The sequence below is a fragment of the Lonchura striata genome, chromosome 6, assembly GCF_046129695.1.
Source record: "Lonchura striata isolate bLonStr1 chromosome 6, bLonStr1.mat, whole genome shotgun sequence".
Lineage (NCBI taxonomy): Eukaryota > Metazoa > Chordata > Aves > Passeriformes > Estrildidae > Lonchura > Lonchura striata.
In genome coordinates, this window is record NC_134608.1 from 1,004,491 (window position 1) to 1,020,717 (window position 16,227).

Genomic DNA, 16,227 nt, shown 5'->3' on the forward strand with positions numbered 1-16,227 from the left:
CCATGGAGGAGCCGCTCCAGCCCATCTGTGCTTCCCTCCAGAGGCTCCAGCCCAGGACCTGTCCCTGGATTGCCCGTGAAGAACCACACGGTCACATCAGCACTGCACTTTACATGGAGAAGTGGAAGAGAATCCTGGACACGGTGATGCAGTGCTGTTAGTGAAAAACGTGTATTTTGGTACCCCCACAGGCAGTGGTGCAGTATTTGTTGTCTCAGGGCTGGGCAGTGGGGAGAAGGAACCCCAACCCTTCTCCTTCCCCAGCTGCGGGCTCTGGACACACTTGACGTTGAACACAATGAGATCTATAAATAAAAGGATTTATTTCTGTACAGGGATGTATTTCTGCAGAGGGGTGGTGGGGAAGGACTCAAGAGCTGCTCTGCGTGAAGGAACCTGGTGACAGCGGCTGAATGTGAACCCAGGTGTGCCAAGGTGGGCAGATGGCCTGGACCAGGAATAGTGTGGCAGCAGGGCCAGGGCAGTGGCTGTCCCGCTGTGCCAGCACTGCTGGGGCATCTCCAATCCTGGGATTGATCTGGGCCCCTCACTTTAAAAGGGATATGGAGGAGCTGGAGTGTGTCCAGGGAAGGGAACGGAGCTGGGAAGGGAATGGAGAGTTCCTGAGGGAGCTGGGAAGGGGCTGAAGAGTTCCTGAGGAGCTGGGAAGGGAATGGAGAGTTCCTGGGGAGCTGGGAAGGGGCTGGAGAGTTCCTGGGGAGCTGGGAAGGGAATGGAGAGTTCCTGAGGAGCTGGGAAGGGAATGGAGAGTTCCTGAGGAGCTGGGAAGGGGCTGGAGAGTTCCTGGGGAGCTGGGAAGGGAATGGAGAGTTCCTGAGGAGCTGGGAAGGGGCTGGAGAGTTCCTGAGGAGCTGGGAAGGGGCTGGAGAGTCCCTGAGGAGCTGGGAAGGGAATGGAGAGTTCCTGAGGAGCTGGGAAGGGGCTCAGCCTGGAGCAAAGGGGGATCAGGGGGACCTTGTGGCTCTCACAGCTCCTGCCAGGAGGGGACAGCCGGGGGGTCGGGCTCTGCTCCAGGAACAGGGACAGGAGGAGAGGGAACGGCCTCAGGCTGGGCAGGGCAGGCTCAGGGTGGGCACAGCAGGAATTTCCCCATGGAAAGGGGGCTCAGGGATTGGCACTGCCCAGGGAGGTTTGGAGTGCCCATCCTGGAGGTGTCCCAGGAATTCCTGGAGATGGTGTGGGTGACTTGGTTTAGTGGCTTCAGGGCCGCAGTGGCAGTGCTGTGTGGGCAGCAGGATCTGCGTGAATCTCTCCAAATGATTCCAGGATGCGTTTCCAGAGGGGGCTGTATTTATTCCCACACAGAGCTGTACGTATTTAATTCCCTTTATCGGGCTGTATTTATTCCCGTACAGAGCTGTGTGTATTTAACTCCCGCACCGGGCTCTGTCTCATCTCCCCGCCCCTCAGGGCTCCGCCGCCATTTGGCGGGAAGGGGCGGGCGCTGGGGCGGCCGGCGCGCACGCGCGGGGGCAGGCGGGCGCTGTGCGCGTGCGCGCTGCGTGAGGCCCGGGCGAGGCGGCGGCGGCTGTGGCGGCCCCGGCTGTGGCGGCCCCGGCAGGTACCGGCGAGGGGCGGCGGGCTGCGGCGCCGCGGGGCCCAGGGCAGGAGAGCGGGGCGCTCCGACAGTGCTCGGGAGCGGCCGGGCTGAGGGACGGCCTGGGCGGGAGGCCGAGGCGGGCGGGGGCCGGGCCGCGCCGCCCGCGCGCGGGGCCCGCCGAGCGCCCTGTGGGCCCCGCCGCGTCCCGCGGCCGCTGCCGGGCTTGGGGTGTGCCCGAGAGGTGAATGTGCCCTGGGGGGGTGTCCCGGTGTCGCTGTTGTATCCTTGTATCCGTGTTTGCTGCGCTGAACGGCCGCTGGGCGAGTAACGGGCCCGCGGGAGCCCCGGTCGGGGCCCGCGCGGTCTGTGGCGTTACTGCTCGGGCCGGGCCCTGGTCCGGAGGGAACGGCCGCAGGCAGGGCAGGCCAGGCTCAGGGTGGGCACAGCAGGAATCTCCCCATGGAAAGGGTGGCCAGGCCTTGGCACTGCCCAGGGAGCTTTGGAGTGCCCATCCCTGGAGGTGTCCCAGGAATTCCTGGACGTGGCACTCCGAGCTCTGGGCTGGCGGGGAGGCACGGCTGGGGCTCGATGGCCTTGAAGGGCTTTTCCAGTAGATGGTTCCGTGATTCAAACCTAATCCCGGCACAGCCGCGCCGGGCCTGCCCTGCCCGGGTGGATCCGGCAGCGCCTTATCAGAGGCGTGAATGGAGCGCTCTGGGCAGAGCTCCGACCAGGCTCCGTACTCCTGCCCCTCTGCAGTTTCCCTGTTTGCCTTCCTTTAGTTCATTCACGTTTATGAGCGGCAGTTTTGTGTACAGCAGTCTTGTGCTGGCAACAGGCTGAGTAATGTATGTTGGCATCAATTATTTAATACCAGGTTATGTGTAGCTGTCTGATACTCTCATTCAGTTGTTTAGCTTGTGTGATGTCAATCCCTTTGGAGTTAAGGTGGAAACCCCGGAATTAAGGTGATAACCCCGGAATTAAGTTTCCCTAGTGTGCCCCACCCCCGGATTTTCGTGGCCTGTTGCATTGGCTGGTTTAAGCCATGGAGTGCTGCCAGATTTTGGGATATGCCAGGGATCAGACTAGAAGAGCCGTCAGACTGTCTTGGTTTCAGTTTGAAGCCACGTGTGCCGGTCCTTGTGAGTTTTCACAAGCTCAGACCTTGTGTGCCAATCCTTACGGCTTCTCCCTCATTCTTTTTTCCTTCCTAATCTGAAGATGGTTGGATTTGGTGAGCTGTTTTTTTTTAAGATGGAATATGTCTTCTGAATCAGCCAGAGGGAGAGAACATCTCTTGAACACCAGGATAAGTTTAGGTTGTGAATTACTGCATTTCTATGTTGACAGAATTCGTGGAATCATCAGGAATGATCATTTAGTCCAACCATTCTCCCGTGCAGCCAGGGCCACCCCGTGTCCCCAAGTACCACATCCACAGGGCTTTAAATCCCTCCAGGGATTAAAAAAAAAATCCTCCCCAGGGATGGGGACGCCAGCACTGCCCTGGGCAGCTGTGTCAGGGCTGGACAGCTTTGCATGAAGAAATTTCCCCAGTATCCAACATGAAACTCTCCTGGTGCAATTTGTATCACTAGTTACTTCTGTCACTGTTATGTCAAATTTTACAGCTGTAAATAGCCTTTAAACTACTTTTCCTAGTGCTGTGGCTGCAGTTTGTGTCACTCCCTCCTCTTACTGCTGGATTTTAGAACCTGCACAAGGCCCTCTCTTGCAGTGCAGCAGCTTTTGAGTAATTCTGATCTCTGCCTGTTGCGCTGGGAAAGGCACAGTGATGCTCTTTGATACTTAATGTATAACTTCAAGTTACAAATGAGGTTTTTTTGTCAAAATCACAGTCACAGAATGGTTTGGGCTGGAAGGCACTTCAAAGCCTCCAGTTTCACCCCCTGCCTTGAGCAGGGACACCCATCAGACCCCAGGCTGCTCCAAGCCCGTGGCTGCCTGATGATGCAGAGCAAAAATACTTTACAAAGCAGTTGTTAGAAAACTTGTAGGGTAGACCACATGGACTCTTGAACGTTGTGCCAAAGTTCCTTGGCTTGCTGAACTCCTGGGAGAACATGGGCTGTTATCATAGGAGTTGAAGCTGCTGAAGATAAGGGAGAGAGATTTTTCCTTTCTGGCAAGTTCACCCCAGTATGTAGTGGTGTCTTCTCCACGCCCTTGTTGAAGTGAAAGCAGTGGTCTGGGTGTTGTCTCTTAAGGCTTTCGGTGTGAAAGAACCCTGGAGAGTTCTGGGGTGCGGACTTGTGCTTTCTTTTTGAAATCCCAAATGTATTTGCCACCTGCTCCGGGGAGAGCACAGGAGGAGCCAGGAGTGTAGTGCAGCTTGTTGCAGCCCAGCACTGTCCCTCGTGCCAGCTGCACTCACAGCTGGGAGCTGTTGTGTCCTGCAGGGTGGTGTTCCCTGGGATCCCTGAGCTGGCGGGGCACGGAGCAGGCTCGGCTCAGTGCTCCGGCTGGGAAGGCCGGGATCAGCCGAGGCTGGCTGGCACCCAGCCAGGTCAGGCTGGCCTGGCGCTGGCACAGCAGGGCAGGGCCAGGCAGTGGCTCCTGGCAGGGACATCAAAGGGAGAGTGGGAGGAAGCAGGAGTCTGTCCCAAGGGCCAGGAGGCAGCGCCTGGCACTGGGTGTGGGTGGGAGTGAGGGGCTGCAGGTCAGGGGCTACCAGAGCATTTCTGTGGCACTCTGGTGCTGCTGGGTGTGTTTGGAGTTCACCAACTGAGCTGGTGCTGACAGGAATTCTTGTCTTTGCTTTACCCTGGTGTTGAGGGCACCCTTTAACACCTGTTTATTTCACAAATAATTTACTGACTTGTACTAAGTAGGAAAATGTAATGACTTTAGGGACATGGGTCCAAGGTGGCCCTGGCACTACTGGAATGACTTGGACCTGATAGACAGCTTTTCCAGCCTAAATGTTTCTATGGAATTTGAAAATAATTCTTTATTTAAATTAACGTCCTCCAGACTCCTACAGGAAAACTTTAATGATTCACTTTTATACCTCGTTAGCTCCCTGCAATAGATTTTTAGAAAGCCGCAATGATTGTATGTGCAGATGTGGAAATCTATGAGTGCTGTTAATATTTTGCATTGCTGAGCAAGGCTGATGGATGAGGCAGGTGTCATGGGGGTTGTGTGAAGTACGGGGTGCCTGCAGCACCCGGGCCGCTCTGAGCCTGGCAGCGCAGGAGTGCCGAGCGGTGCTGTTCCCGCAGGATCCAGTCGCACAGCGCTGCCATGGAGAACGCCGAGAGCACGGAGGAGGAGCAGCCCACCGTGGGCAATGAGAGCGCGGAGCCCCGCGCCGAGAGCGCGCCCGAGGAGCAGCACATGGACTTCAGCACCGAGATCATGAGTGTCACCGAGATGGAGCAGTCCCCGGACAGCTCCCCGGACCTCAACGAGGACAACACGCAGGAGAGCGAAATTCCAAACATTGAGAGCTTGCAGACCACAGACATTGAGGCTGACTTCCCTCCGGATTTTGACAAGTTTTGGAAAGTAGTAGAGGACAATCCGCAGGATTTCACAGGATGGGTTTATCTACTGCAGTACGTAGAGCAGGAGGTTAGTACCTGCCCCTTTGTCCTCAGTCTCCCCAAAATAAATAAACAAAGAAAACTAAAGTAATGGAATTCCAGTGGCAAATGGGGAATGGACATCAGGCTATCTCTGATGCTGATTTAAGGCAGCTGCCCTTGCCACTGCTGTCATTTAATCATAAAATGCTGGGATGGTTTGGGCTGGAAGTGACTTAAAAAGCTCATCCAGTTCCACCTCCCTGCCATGTTCAGGGACACCTTCCAGTAGCCCGGATTGTCAATGTCAAAATAACAGCAGACATCTCCAACACAGTGTTAATAATTGTATTTAAAATAACCTGAAGCTGTTGCTAAGGGAAGCACTGATTGTGCTCGCTCTGTTTCCCACAGAACCACTTGCCAGCAGCCAGGAAAGCCTTTGACAGGTTTTTCTCACACTACCCCTACTGCTATGGGTACTGGAAGAAATACGCGGACCTGGAGAAGCGCCACGACAACATCAAACAGTCAGATGAGGTACGTAGGGCCCGGGGCCAGCGCTGCCACCAGTCCCAAAGCCAACAATGACTGTCCCACTGCGAGTCATTGGGCTGCCAGTGCCTGCCCTGCACGGCCAGGGCTCGAGGGACGTGTTTGCACGTGTCACAGCTGTGGCATTTGGAGCTAATGTTCTCTCTCTTTGTTGGCAGGTGCGTTAAACCTCTACAGTTTGTCAAGCTTTGCAGTGCAAGCCTCTGTATTACACTGCAGCTTAACAAGTAGGGCAGGGCTTTTCTGTCACTTCCATTTATTACTCATTTTCAAAACAATAATAGTTGGTTTGCTGGTCACAATTGCTCCATCTTATTGCATTTTTGGTCAGACGCTGTCAATGATGCTCTAATGGGTCTGTGCCCTATGGTCTGTACCCCAAAGCCTGCCCACACAACCTGGTCAGAATGCAGGGACCGCTGCGCTTTGAAGATCAAGACTCTGCACGTGGAGATCAGAACATTGCCATGTTCTATCCAACCTCCACCCGAATGGTAATGGTAGATTATTTAAACAAAATTCCAGTAATTAGTATTTCTAAGGTTCACCGGATAACACAGTGTTGCCTCTCTCTTAGGACCCCATTAAGGATTTGAAGTACAGTTCATGTTCTCTTCATAGGTCTATCGCCGAGGGCTTCAGGCAATTCCTCTTAGTGTTGATCTTTGGATACATTATATAAACTTCCTAAAGGAGACGTTGGACCCTGCTGATCCTGAAACTAACAGTACCATCAGGGGGTGAGTTGGGAGCAGCCCGATGTCCCTACACACCACTGGGATCAGCTCATTGTGTTTTTTAAGACAAGGGGCAAATCCGTAACAACCTGGTAAGGCAATTCATAACAATCCACTGTAAGGATTTTTAAATGAAGAGGTGATGAGCCAATTTCCTTAAGAAGGGAGAGACTGTACAGTGTGGTACGAGGGGCAAAAGCATGAGAGCTTCAGTCTGGATGTTAAGAAATACTTAGTGCAGCATTTGGAATCCTGGAATTTAATTCCTTGGAGTTTCCAGGGTATGGCTAGGATGTGTCTGCTTGCTGTGGCTGGCAGTGGACCTGGTTAAAGGATAGGGCTAGAGTTTGATCAGAAGGCTTAATTGAACTGGAAACGAATCTGAATCAAGCTGCAGAATTGCTGCACACCTTTTGGGTGTTACACTGCTGCACTGGTGGGTTTGGGGTCTATACAAGACAAAAGTGGTAAAGGTTGTGTATTCTCCTAATATCTTATGTTCCTGCCAGTGGCTTTTGCTCTTGCCTGTATTTGTTCTGTTGTGGAAGTGCTGGAGGAAAAAAAATGAGTGTGAGCTTTCAGAATCTCTAGACACATTGCTGCAGATACCTGGGAAACGCTGAAGAATGTACATAATTACTATAAGTCTAGTTTCAAATAAATGAGGGTGCTCATAACATTTAATAAGAGCCAGGACTTTTCTTCCTTGTTCTATCCTGGCATCCAGAAACCAGTGTAAAACCTTTCCTTTTCCAGAGCCTATGAGCATGCAGTGCTGGCTGCTGGGACAGATTTCCGTTCTGACAGACTCTGGGAAATGTATATAAACTGGGAAAATGACCAGGGAAACCTAAGGGAAGTTACATCCATCTATGACCGTATCCTGGGAATCCCAACGCAGCTCTACAGCCACCACTTCCAGAGGTAAAGGGAAAACAGGGAGGTAATGCCATGGGAGAGGTGTGAATACTCAGCACAAGAACCTGGAACAGTTGTAGGTAGTTATTTACTTACATACTCAGGCAGTTGGACTCAGTGTTTCAAGGTACTGATGCACATTTGAGGAATTTGATTTCAGAGGCTTTGTTGTGGAATAAGAACAGGCCTTGGAAGTGTGAGGAGGAAAAGAGGATGTCTTTGAGAAATCAGAATGAGCAGTTTTGGACTTTAGTACTTGTGCAGTGCCCATGTATGGTGAAGCACCAGTTTAACTGACTAAAGAGGAATCCTGGTTAAGTTTTAGATAGCTTGCTGCTCAAGTCTCCCTACCAGTGAAGAATTCCACTAAGTTAAATTGCACACAGTCTTCCCCAGATCTCTTGTTGTGGGAAATAAAGTATTTCCTTTGTAACTGATTTTTCTCTTTTGCATGGCAAGGGTTCTGTCCCTTTGGCACAGGGTGATGGTGCTGGCAGTTCTGGGTGTGAGCTGGCAGCGCTCAGTGTCACTCAGGAGCCATGAAGCAGAGCAGAACCCCCTGGGATTTACAGCTGTGCCCTGTTGGGCAGCAGTGCAGCGTGAGACAGCCCCTTTGCAGTGCCTCTTTGTGGCTGTTGTTAGGTTTAAAGAGCACATCCAGAACAACCTGCCCCGAGACTTCCTGACCACGGAGCAGTTTGTGCAGCTGCGCCAGGAGCTGGCGGCTGCCAGCGGCCACAGCGGCGAGGACGGGGACGAGCTGCCCTGCGGCACCGAGGACATCACCGACCCCGCCAAGGTACCCGCACGGGCTGGGCACAGACTGCCACCCTGTCCTTCCCTGGGGCTGGGCTGTGCCCAGAGAGCTCCTACATATCAGTGCCCTGTGGCACCAGGGACATCACTGACCCCACCAATGCATCTGCATGGGGTGGGCACAGGCACCTCTGCCCTTCCCTGGGGCTGGGCTTCCACTGCACCCCCTGAGCTGTGCCCAGAGAGCTCCTGCACGTCGCTGCCCAGTGGCTCGTGTGCTAACAGGACAGCCCCTTCCAGTGCTGGCAGAGCTGTTAAAGAAACTAGTTAGAAAATGAAAGAAGCCATGTACAAAATCTTAGGAACAAATAATAATTATTCCAGGTCAGCAGATTGAGATCTGTGGTCTAAGAAAGCTCCTCATCAGCAGTGGCCTGGGCAGGTTCAGACTCTTGCAGGCCTAGGAAAGCCTGGAGCTGTCCAAAGGAATTGCTGGTGGTGAAAACACAGACAGACTGAAAGCAGGGCTGACTTGGATCCAAATCCATCCTTAATCTCCAATTAGCTTTAGCACAGGATGAAAACCAGTTCAGCTGTGTGTGCTAAGGCCCAGGGCTGCATCAGGCAGTGTCCCAGCCCTTCCCTGGCTGCTCAGGGAGGATCCAGGCATGTCACTGGCACAGGGAAGCACTTACAAAGGTGATACCAAGTCTGCTTGTGTTACATTTTCTAACATTCTGTTCTAGCTAATCACTGAGATAGAGAACATGAGGCACAGAATCATTGAGATCCATCAGGAGATATTTAACCACAACGAGCATGAAGTCAGTAAGAGGTGGACGTTTGAGGAAGCGGTAAGTGGGGTTTGTGTGAGGCAGCACCAACAAGTGGTTTGGGAGCAGGGCTGGGAGCTGGGAGTTCTGTGAACCAGCCTTAACTTAAACTGCTGGGAGGGGAGTGAACAGAAACTCAAAGCTGGAAGTTTCACTTCTCTGCAGTTTTTCTTGTGAAGAGGCACCTGGTGACGTAAAGATCCCAGAGCAGTGTTTGGAGAGAGGCAAGGTGCTGTAATGTTTGCTAAGCCAGTGAGTCCTGGGAGTTAGTGCTGCTCATGCCCTGGGGTGGTGCAAAGGCATGAGGGGATGGAGGGGATTCCCTCTGAAAGGTAAGCCTGTGCTCAGAGGAGAGTGAAATTCCTGTGGTTTTGTATTGCAACATTGCACACTTAATCAGGTAGCTTTTGTTTTGGACCTCCTATGTATAATGTATTAAAAGTAATTAATTAAATAATTTGATCACTGCAAATATACAGCTTTTGCTGTAGAGTTAGGTTGGATTCTGTTTGAAAAAAACAGGAGGTTTTCATTCTCAGTCTTGATATTTTTCTTCCTGGCAAACATGATCCTTGTTTTAAATGTACTTCTTACTCTAAAGAGTCCATTGTGTTACCCAGCTGGGACAGATTTTCAGAGACTCTTCACTGGTTGGGTGATGCCAGAAGTGGTGGGTGATTGACTGCTCTGGGTGGGACTGGCCGGGTGCCTCGACAGCCCAGGAGCTCCCAAGCAGAGTGGGGAGCCATTGTCACTGAGCTCTGTGCCAGCGACCCGTGGCACGAGGGAGCAGAGCAGGCAGTGCCCCACATTCCTGCCTTGGGAAGCCTTCAGCTGCCAGTCTGTGGGACCTGGGAGAACACTGGAACTGTGGGCACTGGGCAGGAAAGGTGTGGGAAACAGAGTGTCCCCTTGCTGCTGGCCACAGTGTGCTCTTGGGACCACCAGTGTCTGCTCTGGCACCCAGGGGCTGGGAGGAGCAGAGCCCAGCCTGTCCATAAAGGACAGCAGTGAGGTGGCTGGGCACAGAGCCCACCCGGGGCTGGGGCTTCCTTAGAGCTGTTTCCAGCAGGAATGGGACTGTGAGCTGGGCAAAATGGCCACAGAGTGTTGGGTTCCACACCAGAGATCAGTGAGGAGCCTGAAGGGAGGGATTGGCTTTAAATTTCAGGTGGCTTTGAAGAATTGGATTCTCCTTAATTACTCTAAGTCCTTCATCCATGGGTTTGGATCTGAGAGGAGATTGCAGCACAGGAGAGAGATAATCAAATGCAGTAAGGATGGTGAGAAAAAGCAAAGGATCTCTGGCAGGATGCCAGACAAAGCAATTTCAATTCAGAGCAATGTTTAATTTTCTGTGCTGAGCTCTGTCCCACCCAGCCCCCTCTTGCAGCCACCAATAACAACACAATGTGCTAAATTTGTGGTCTTACTATATCCAGATTGATGTAAATATTTGATAGGAAGTCCAGTTCAGTGCTCTGTCTTTCCTTGTCAGGATTCTCAACCAAATCCTGAGTTGAATTTGTGGGCTGGGTGTCCCACAGTGGGCACTTCACTTGTGTGGATGGATGAGGGCAGTGTCCAGTGTGTCCATAATGTCACTGACACTGGGCTGCCTTGGGTCCTCCCCCAGCATCTCTAAACACTTGCACTGCAAAAGCTCTCTAGGAAAGGAGGTTTCTAGTCTGGAATGGCACTGCAGTAAATCCCTTGATCCATACCTGGGTACCCTGGATTGAGTTGATGAGGAGGTGTCACTGGAGCCCTGATCACTGAAACGGCAGGAACTGAGTTGTTGGCTGTGTGGCTGTTGATTGTTTGACCCCTCTTGGTGGTGTGTTTGTAATCACCAGTTGCATCCTGTGACTCTTGCAGATCAAGAGGCCTTACTTTCATGTAAAACCTCTGGAGAAAATTCAGCTGAAAAACTGGAAAGAGTACTTAGAGTTTGAGATAGAGAATGGCACTCACGAGCGAGTCGTGGTCCTCTTTGAGAGATGTGTCATTTCATGTGCCCTCTATGAGGACTTCTGGATCAAGGTAAGGGAGGCAGCTCACAGCTCTGCTGGTGCACACCTTGACCTGGTGACTAACCCTTGTACCCTGTGGAACGTTGTTCATCTATAACTATATCTGTTGCATTAGGAGATGGTCTGCTTGCAACCAGATTTGACTGCTGCATTTGCCAACTGCGTTGCCTCTCTACGTCCTTCCTTACAGAAACTAGTCTAGTGGTTCCATAAAGGTGCTGAATGGGTTTAAACAAAAGAATTTTATCGTTCTGGCATGTTCTTGGAGACAAATACAAGCTTTAACCTGGCTGGTCTCTGCTCTGTTTCCAACCCTAGTATGCCAAATACATGGAGAACCACAGCATCGAGGGCGTGAGGCACGTGTACAGCAGGGCCTGCACCATCCACCTGCCCAAGAAGCCCATGGTGCACATGCTGTGGGCAGCCTTCGAGGAGCAGCAGGGTAAGGGCAGCCCTCCCTCTCGGGGGGGTTCTGCTGGGGAGCTCTGGGGTCTGCCCTGTCCTAAAGCACCTCCCTGCTGTTGCAGGCAACATTGATGAAGCCAGAAGGATCCTGAAGACGTTTGAGGAGTGCATCCTGGGGCTGGCCATGATCCGCCTGCGCAGGGTGAGCCTGGAGCGCCGGCACGGCAACATGGAGGAGGCAGAGCAGCTGCTGGAAGATGCTGTCAGGAATGCCAAGTCCATCAGTGAAGCCTCCTTCTATGCCATCAAACTCGCCCGGCACCTCTTCAAAGTGCAGAAAAACCTGCCAAAGGCAAGAAAAGTGCTGTCAGAAGCCATAGAACTGGACAAAGTATGTGTTCCCTCTCGGCTGTCTTACCCAAAACTCAAACCACCCCTGGTGTCTTTCTCTCTCTAAAGCATTTTGTGAAACATGGCAACAGTGATGACAGGAGTTGTAACTGGATGTAATGTCCCATTACTGCATGGAGACAACAGTCCCTCTAAACTGACGTTGCCAAGGTCCCAGTTCAGGGATCTGGAAGTTTGCACCCTTTTCCCATCAGAGGCACAATGTGCTTTGCACCTTTATTTTAATTTTTAGAATCTTAAACATTGTCAGTGTGTTCAGTGTTATTGGTGTGGGGGCAGTGTTTGGTGGCTGGCTGTCAGCACAGGAATATCTAGCACTTGGATGCTGCCAGCAAAGTGCAGCACCTGGGTTTGTGGTGTTGGTCACTTCTGGTGTGTTTGTGCAACAAACCAGCCCAGGGGGAGGAAAATCCCTTTATTGCCTGTCACTGTGTGTTCCTGGGGTGAATTATGGTGTGTAACAGTCAGAGTTAAGTACCTGCTGTGAGGGTCAGGCGTGCACCTCCTAATGCCTGTTTTGCACAGGAAAACACCAAACTGTACCTGAACCTGCTGGAGATGGAGTACAGTGGTGACCTCAAGCAGAACGAGGAGAACATCCTGAGCTGCTTTGACAAGGCCATCCATGGGGCCTTGTCCATCAAAATGAGGATCACGTTCTCACAGAGAAAAGTGGAATTCCTGGAAGATTTTGGGTCTGATGTGAACAAGTAAGATGTCCTGTGGGCAGTAGACAAACTGGGGTCACTGGGAGAGTGCTGGGAAAAGGGTGGGGTCAGTGGCTTCTGTAAAATTATTTCCTCTTTGTAAGGAACAGCTGCTTTTCTAAACCAACCTCCTGGTGTTAAACAGGAATAGATTTATAAACAGGAATAGATTTTAATACAGGAATCTCCTTTCAGATAATGGCCCCTTTTACCTGAAGTGCCCAGCACCTCACTGAGCAGAGCCCTGCTGCCTGCCAGGTGTTCCTGTGGTTGGTTTCCCCTTGCTAAGCCCTGTGAAGGGAGGTGCTCCCCAGGGGAATGGGACAGGTCTGTGGCACAGGTGTCCTTTGAGACTCTGTTCCCTGGGTGCTGCTGCTTGTTTCCAAAACTGCACCGGTCAGATTTTTCAGTGTTCAGCACTGTGTCAACAACTGTGCACTTATGTGGGAGGATACACCAGAAATGCAAGTTGTAAATTCAATGTTACAATATATTTTTTCTCTTAATTGTCTATTGTTTTTATTTACATTTTGCAGCTAAATAACGTGGAAGGATTAATGACAAGTCAATTTTTCTGCTTTGTATGTTTTTAACAATAGCTGTCCTTAAATTCTGCTGCCTCTGCCAGTCAGTACAAGTTTGAGATCTGAGACAGAGTAAACACAAGGAATTTTGCAGTTCCCAAATAATCCCAGAGCACAGAATGAGTACAAGGAACTCTCTTCACCCAGAGCACACTGTCAGAAGCTGCAGGTTTTGTGAGATGCCGCAGATCAGGGGGTATTTCAACATGAGAATTTTAGCCAGGACTCTCCTGTGCTGAATTAACCACACTTGATCTTCCCTGCTGGATGAGCAAAGGCTGTAGGTGCTGCTTTGGGATTGGAATAATTTCCAGTGTTAAACACTGATTCCCACATCTCTGTGCTGCTGTGGGTGGCATCACCAGCAGGCTCTGAAGGAGCAGCTGAATCACAAATCACTTCTAGACAACTTCTTTATAAAGGAGCTTGATAAAAACTGCATGAAGTGTGAGGGAAGTTGAGCAGGTTGTGAACTGGAGCTGTTGTGAATGGACCTGAGTTGGCTTTCCCCTGTTGGTGGTGTGTCACTCATTAGAATGCATTACTGTGCAGTTTGCTGTGTTGTTAGTTTGCAGTAGGCATTGCTCGGGTGTTTCAAACCTGGCAAGGCTTGACTGGCTGTGCTCTCCCCAGGCTCCTGGATGCCTACGACGAGCACCAGGCGCTGCTGAAGGAGCAGGAGACGCTGAAGCGGCGGGCGGAGAACGGGTACGGACTGAGCCCCGCTGCCCTGGGGCAGGGCAGGGAGCAGCCTCCCTCTGGGGGGTTCTTGAGGCTCTCAGTGGAGGTGTTTGTCAGCTTTGAACCCACTGATGTGTGAATAGAATCGCTTTATTTTAGTCCTTTGAAATGTGGACTAAATAGGGCTGTGCTGCCTTAAATAATCATAGAATTGTTTGCATTGGAAGGGACCTTAAAGCCCTAAAACCTGCTTTGGACAGGGACACCTTCCATAGGCTGCTCAGAGCTCCATCCATGCTGGCCTTGGGCACTTCCAGGGATAGAAGCAATTTTGGAAAATAAGTTTTTGAGTTGTTGAGTTGAGCCTCTCAAGAGAAACGTGCCTTTGCTGTCTCAGTTTGGGCACCGGCTTAAACCCAGCCTGTCCTGAAGCACATCCCTCTCCTTCCCTGACCCCAGTTCCCTCTGCCCGCTGGGCCAGGGCAGCCTGCTGAGCTCAGTTTTAGCTGCCAGCGTTCCTGCCAGGTGCCAGCCCAAGGCTGTGTTCCCTTGCAGCTCGGAGGAGCCGGACGAGAAGAAGCTGCTGACGGAGGAGGCGGGGCTGGCGTCGGCGCAGCTCATGGACGGGGACATGCAGGTCAACCAGGCCGCCTACAACTACAACGCCTGGTACCAGGTACTGGGGCAGCCTGAAACTTCCTCCTCCTGGGAAGCAAACTCAGCTCCTTGGCCTGCTGCCACCTCCTGGGTGTTCCGTGTGCAGCGAGGAGCAGTGTGGTGGCTGTCCTGTCCCACAGGGAGGGGACGGGGGAGGGCAGCAGGGTTGTGGTGTGTGGAGCTGTTGTGCCCAGATTGGCCTTGGGGTGCCCCTTTCCTGTGTGCCTGGATAGTGACTGTCTCCAGGCAGTAATCCCTGTAGTGCCTTGGAATGGGTTCTGCTGGTACACAGCACCAACAAAATCAGCTTGTCCTCTGAGGCTCTTCCTCCAGGGCATTTTTGCTTGGAATAGAATTACTGAGGTTGGAAAAGCCCTCTTAAGACCATCCAGACCAGCACTGGCAAGGCCCCCACTGACCCAGGTTCCTACTGCCACATCCATGTCTTTTTTAAATCCATGGACGTTTTGAAGTGGTTTTATGGAAAGTGTTGTTCAGACTGTGCAGAGCCCCGAGCTGGGAGAGCAGTGGTACAACTGGGGCACAACCCCTGGGTAGCCCTGCTGTGGGATTGTCTGCAGCCAGCTCGGGAATTCCCTCCAAAGTCAGGCAGTGGGAGGAGTCTCATCCAGCGCAGACTGTCCAGTGCTAGGCCAGGAGAACCGCCCTGACTTTCCCACACAGCACTGCAGGAATGGCAGCTTGAAGCTGGGCCAGGCAGCTCAGGCTGGAATCAGGAAAGGCTCTTCCCCAGAGGGGCTGGCACTGCCCAGGCTCCCCAGGGCATGGGCACAGCCCAAGGCTGCCAGAGCTGCAGGAGCCTTTGGGCAGCGCTGCCAGGGATGGACAGGGTGGGATTTTGGGGAGCTGGGCAGGGACGGGTTTGGGGTGATCCTGTGGGTCCCTCCAGCTTGGGATATTTTGATTCTGTTGTGATGAGGATCCATCCTGTGGCAGCGCCCTGTGGTACCTCCACCCCTGCCTTTCCCAGGCTGTTCCAGAGGGAATGGCAGCGCTGTCCTGCATTCCAGGGGTGCCGTGCTGGGCACGCGGGGCTGGGGGAGCTGCGTGGGCTGTGCCCCCCGGCAGGGACATGGTGCTGATGCTGCTGCTGTGTTTGGTTCCAGTACAACTACCAGAACGCCTGGAATTACGGACAGTATTACCACACAACCTGATCCCTAGAGGGAGTGGAGTTCACTGTGCTGCAGTTTCAACAAAGATGGAATAAAAAAAAAAAAATTATATTTTTCTAATTTTGGGCTGTGAAGGAACTGTTGTGCCACCTGCTTTTGGTCCTCTGCATGTGAACCGAGCCGCTGCTCACGGGGTATGTGTGAAGCAAGATTCGTGTGCTGGTAACTGATAAATGGTCTCTGTACAATTCTCATTTACCATAAATGATTTTTTTAATTCCCTGCACTAATTTATGGAGTATCAGAAGAATTCTCGTTGGTCTCACGATTCCATAATTGGGTGGGTGAAGCTGTGGGGGTTTGGGTTGGTTTTGCCCCAGAGCTGCTCTGCTGCCTGGCCCAGGGCTGGAGCCAAGGCTTGTCCCACTCCCAGCCCAACTGCCAGGGAGCTGTGCTGGAACTGGGGGCCTTGGCAGAGCCGCCACACGGGTTCTGTAGTGTGGGAGGGAGCAGGGATTAAACCACCTTCATTCTTTTTTAAAAGCACAAGCTGTGTTTGGGATGAGTTTTGTATTTAGAGTTTTTCATGTACACGGTGTGAGCAAAACTTTTTTCATTTTGATCAAAGTGATCATTCCCATTTTTGTAATAAAAGCGAGGAATTCAGTAGTGCTCTGAGCTTTCTTGGATGGCCTCATT

At 52.1% G+C, this 16,227-nt stretch overlaps 1 protein-coding gene and 1 non-coding gene across 3 annotated transcripts; both read left to right on the forward strand.

Annotated features, from left to right (window-relative positions):
• The first annotated feature begins 1,500 nt into the window (after nucleotides 1–1,500).
• Nucleotides 1,501–16,197, forward strand: PRPF39 (pre-mRNA processing factor 39). Of its 2 annotated transcripts, XM_021542457.3 has the most exons (14): nucleotides 1,501–1,582; nucleotides 4,810–5,161; nucleotides 5,527–5,652; nucleotides 6,289–6,407; nucleotides 7,161–7,328; nucleotides 7,965–8,121; nucleotides 8,825–8,932; nucleotides 10,790–10,954; nucleotides 11,263–11,389; nucleotides 11,475–11,743; nucleotides 12,289–12,473; nucleotides 13,688–13,762; nucleotides 14,291–14,411; nucleotides 15,520–16,197. In XM_021542457.3, exons 2-14 carry the CDS (start codon nucleotides 4,832–4,834, stop codon nucleotides 15,568–15,570), a joined length of 2,001 nt encoding a protein of 666 aa, XP_021398132.1. In that variant the 5' UTR covers nucleotides 1,501–1,582; nucleotides 4,810–4,831; the 3' UTR covers nucleotides 15,571–16,197. The 2 variants fall into 2 exon arrangements, with proteins under 2 accessions (XP_021398132.1, XP_021398133.1); XM_021542458.3 differs by lacking the exons at nucleotides 1,501–1,582; nucleotides 4,810–5,161; nucleotides 5,527–5,652 and adding an exon at nucleotides 5,699–6,161.
• LOC116183775 (small nucleolar RNA SNORD127) lies at nucleotides 11,826–11,911 on the forward strand. The gene has a single exon (XR_004148468.1). It is a non-coding gene; the product is annotated as a small nucleolar RNA SNORD127 (small nucleolar RNA).
• Nucleotides 16,198–16,227: the final 30 nt, after the last annotated feature.

Bases quoted from the DNA above. Each gene is read 5' to 3' on its own strand.
- PRPF39 (XM_021542457.3), top strand. From the start codon at position 4,832: ATGGAGAACGCCGAGAGCACGGAGGAGGAGCAGCCCACCGTGGGCAAT. The intron at 7,329-7,964 runs GTAAAGGGAAAA...GGCTGTTGTTAG, and splicing joins TACAGCCACCACTTCCAGAG to GTTTAAAGAGCACATCCAGA. The intron at 11,744-12,288 runs GTATGTGTTCCC...TGTTTTGCACAG, and splicing joins AAGCCATAGAACTGGACAAA to GAAAACACCAAACTGTACCT.